This window comes from Egretta garzetta, unplaced genomic scaffold, assembly GCF_000687185.1.
Source record: "Egretta garzetta isolate BGI_Z169 unplaced genomic scaffold, ASM68718v1 scaffold365, whole genome shotgun sequence".
Taxonomy (NCBI): domain Eukaryota; kingdom Metazoa; phylum Chordata; class Aves; order Pelecaniformes; family Ardeidae; genus Egretta; species Egretta garzetta.
The window spans coordinates 1,820,853-1,824,354 of record NW_009259602.1 but is presented as its reverse complement, the minus strand read 5'-3'; the positions used below and the strand labels follow the sequence as shown (position 1 = coordinate 1,824,354).

The window sequence follows — 3,502 nt, the reverse complement described above, 5'->3', positions numbered from 1 at the left end:
TTTAATCTGTAAAATTAGCCCTTCTTTCACTCATACCATTTGGTGTGTGCTTACACACACACTGAGCCAGCCTCTGCCAGGCCAAACACTGCAGATCCAATGCACCCATGGCATAGCTCCATGGATTTCCATAGAGTTATGCCAGGGATAAATTTGGCTCCAGAATTGCTAACGTGTGTTGGCTCCTCTCTCGACAGTGGCATTTCAGGCACGATCCCCTTCTTGCCAGATTGTGAACTTGAGGAAGTCTCTATTCAGCATCTACTCAGTCAGTGGTTTTTCAGATGTCCATTAGTTTTCAAGTACAACTCATCACTCCTCCGACTCCTCCAAGCGTGGTACTTCTTCATGCTTTTCCTCCTAGCGAAGCGACAGATGCTGACCATGAAAACCCAGGAGACAGCGTACATGATGACACCCCCCAGCTTAATGTACCACCTGGGTTTGGGAGAAGCAAGCTCACAGTACATCAGCCAGGCCCCCACTCCAATCCGCACCCCAGTGAAGAGGACCACGAAGAAGAAATCCACCACATCACCTGTGAAACTGTGGTAACACCCCATCTCCTTCAGGAACCAGCGGGCCTGCAGCAGCGGGTTAGTGATCTCACTACCAAAGATGACGGCATTGACCTCCGCAGCTGACTCCCCAAGTGCCAATGACGCTGCAATGCCCAGGATGCTCACCAGATGGTGGGCGAGCATTAGGGCACCCTCTGTCTGGAAGTACACACACCAACAAAGGTCGAAGAGGAAGTAGCCCAAGCTAAGGCACAGCACGTGTACCTGAAGAGTTGTGTTTGGTGATCCTGAAACATAAAGACACCAGACAGAGCTTTAAAGCACGGAGGCAACAAGCAGGCAGGATCCAAGACAAGGAAGGAGATTTCACCTTCAGCACTGGCAGGCTGGTATTAGCTTGTACCGATCACAGCTCAGCTGGACAAGTCAGACAAGTCACAATACTACAGTTGTTAGTCTAACAGCTGCACACACGTAATGGCCACACGACGTGATCACGCACTCTGCCACATTGCAGCTGGGGAGGGCCATTACACTAGCAAAATACAGTACCAGCCCCTCCACTTCTCTAGCACTTCCCATCACAAAGCAGCTCACATATCCGTACAATCATCATTCCTCAAGTGGGCTGGATACTGAGGTGGTAGGAGAACCCTACTTTCTGCCATCACCCATCGGGGGACTTGGGACCACAACTTTCATTACTTACCTGGGTGACTCAAAGGCCAGGGACCATCAATAAAGCCAATGTAAGCAGAGAGACAGGTAGCGAGGATGCCATGGGTCAGTGTGACCAGCCTGCAGCTCCATTCATAACCCCGATGCTTGCAGCGATGGCAGAACCAAGCGTAGAGAGAGAGCCAGGCAAGCAGACTGCAGGCTACCCGCAGAGGCAGGGGGAACAGCATCCTGTCACAGGAACAGAAAGACAAAACGCATCAGAAGGTCCAGCCTTCAGCAGTGTTAGCACAACCCAGTGCAGCATTTCACCCATGACCACCCCAGCGCTGAGTGTACGGTTTTCTGATGGTGTTTGCTTGCTCCTAACATTTTTTTTTTCTGCAGAAGAACTGCAGTTCCTCTGGGGAAAGGCCTACATCAAAGAAGCACATCCTTGAGAACTAGGGCAGATTCACCATGTGGCCACCAGCACACAGACCCCCACCAGCGTCACCTCAGCTGTGGGAGGACGCACTGAAAGCAATGATCTGGTAAGGCAGTGAGTTCCTAGCCTAGTCGAACAGAAAACACACCAAGACTTGGTAAAGCACCTCGGAGGACTTCCCCACTCAGCCTATGATGCAGGATCTGCTGGGATATGTTAGTGCTCATCTGCACTGCCTGAGGAGAGCCACATCCAGCAATAAGGGTTTGATCTAGAGCTACACTTGCCCCTTCGTTTTAGCTCCCTGCCTACATATCTGCATTTGAGTGGTCTGCTTGTGTTGCCCCACCTGACCTATTCATCATTCCATGCTGTTTCCTAGCTTGGTTCCTCCTCTCCTGAAACAAAAACCCAAGAAAACCCCAAACCCACACAGTCTCTTGCTAGGTGCGCTGATCCATCTTCCCAGCACCAGTGACACCAACTGCAAATGGGTCAAGAGAAACACAAAGGCATTGCCATCTCCTCCTGCTACTGAATTTTAACCTTCTAGCACTAATGCATTTCTCGGACAGTTTGGGAAAAAAGGGCTGTAAAATCCCCTCGTCCTCCCAAGGAAAACTTCCAGGGCAACAAGGTATAGTTCAAGTTTCTTCCTAAGCATGTGAGGACAAAGCTCAGATTAGAACAAAGCATCCCCCAGCAAACGGTGATAAGGCAGCCCACCACCTTGGGGAGCAGCTAAGCACTCGCTCAGCCAGTCCCTTCCCCACCCCTGGCTGCACTCCACCGGTGCCCCCAGCCCCGCACCTCCCCGGGCAAGGCGCTGGATGCCCCCTCCTCTGCAGTGTGAGAGGAGTGAGACAAGGCGAAATCACTTAGCTCTCCTAACTGCAGACTTCATTTCATCTCTTCTGGCACCAAGACCTCTGACCCTTTTGGATACAAAAGGATTAGAAGCTATGCCCTTAAACATTTTTTTCAACAGTATTTCTTTTATACAGCTTCCCTCACTCACTGTGCAATACAGAATCTGTCAAACAACCAAAAGACACACTGCCAGAACAAAATTACAGTGCATAAACATCTGTGGAGGACACTGCTCTGGTTGCTAAAAGCCCCCCAAATACGTAACACTAATATCTACATTTCGTTCATATTTATAATACCTTCCCATGAAATATAAGATGTGTCTCGTTACTCCTGAGCATTTGGGGAAGTGCATCAGAAGAAGTTGAGTCACACTCTGGGACACAGTTTCCAGCTGTGTAATAGCAAAAGCACCACTGGTCCTGTCGGCACCTGCTGACCGGCACGCTGGATTCACACCCAGGGCTGAGAAACACCAAAAGGACTACGTGTGACGAGGAGTCAGAGTTGCAATGCCCAGCCTTCCTCTTTGGCCTGTTGCAAGGATTACCAGGAACGACTTCGGAGGCTGGGTAAACAAAACCATTATGGTATGATGGGCCTCGGGAACACGGGGGAATGAAGTAAGGATGTGACTAACTGCTCTGATCGGGTATTTCCATTGACATCCCTGGTACCTGAGGTCTGTCTGCACTTAGAGTCAGGGTGGGTAAGGCAGGAAGAACTCTGATGTGACAAAAGGGATTGACCAGCTGGAGAAGTGTGGTATAGAAGGGAGAGGAACGACCTTTTAGACATTTTGAGGTGTTCTCCACACCTCAAAGGAAGAAGATGTTTCTCCATTCCCTGGAAAGAAAGACAGGGGCTACCTTCCACTGCACATCAAAGTCGAACATCTGTCATTAGCACACACAATACATACTGTGCTGGGAATTATGCCCGTGTCCCGTGTGTCATGTGTCCCCCCCGTCCCTCCTCCCCCACTGGGAAGGGCATTATCCTTTAA

The 3,502-nt window shown here is 50.1% G+C and overlaps 1 protein-coding gene across 1 annotated transcript; it reads right to left on the bottom strand.

Moving 5' to 3' along the window:
• Positions 1–269: 269 nt before the first annotated feature.
• On the bottom strand, positions 270–1,429 carry LOC104125925 (TLC domain-containing protein 5). The gene is made up of 2 exons (XM_009638427.1): positions 1,231–1,429; positions 270–808 (listed from the first exon to the last, which is right to left on the bottom strand). Exons 1-2 carry the CDS (start codon positions 1,427–1,429, stop codon positions 270–272), a joined length of 738 nt encoding a protein of 245 aa, XP_009636722.1.
• Between the last annotated feature and the right edge of the window lie 2,073 nt (positions 1,430–3,502).

What these genes read in the sequence shown, in the direction of transcription:
- LOC104125925 (XM_009638427.1), bottom strand. Translation starts at nt 1,429, where the DNA reads ATGCTGTTCCCCCTGCCTCTGCGGGTAGCCTGCAGTCTGCTTGCCTGG. An exon ending in CTGGCCTTTGAGTCACCCAG is followed by an intron (nt 809 to 1,230) that starts GTAAGTAATGAA and finishes TTTATGTTTCAG; the next exon opens with GATCACCAAACACAACTCTT.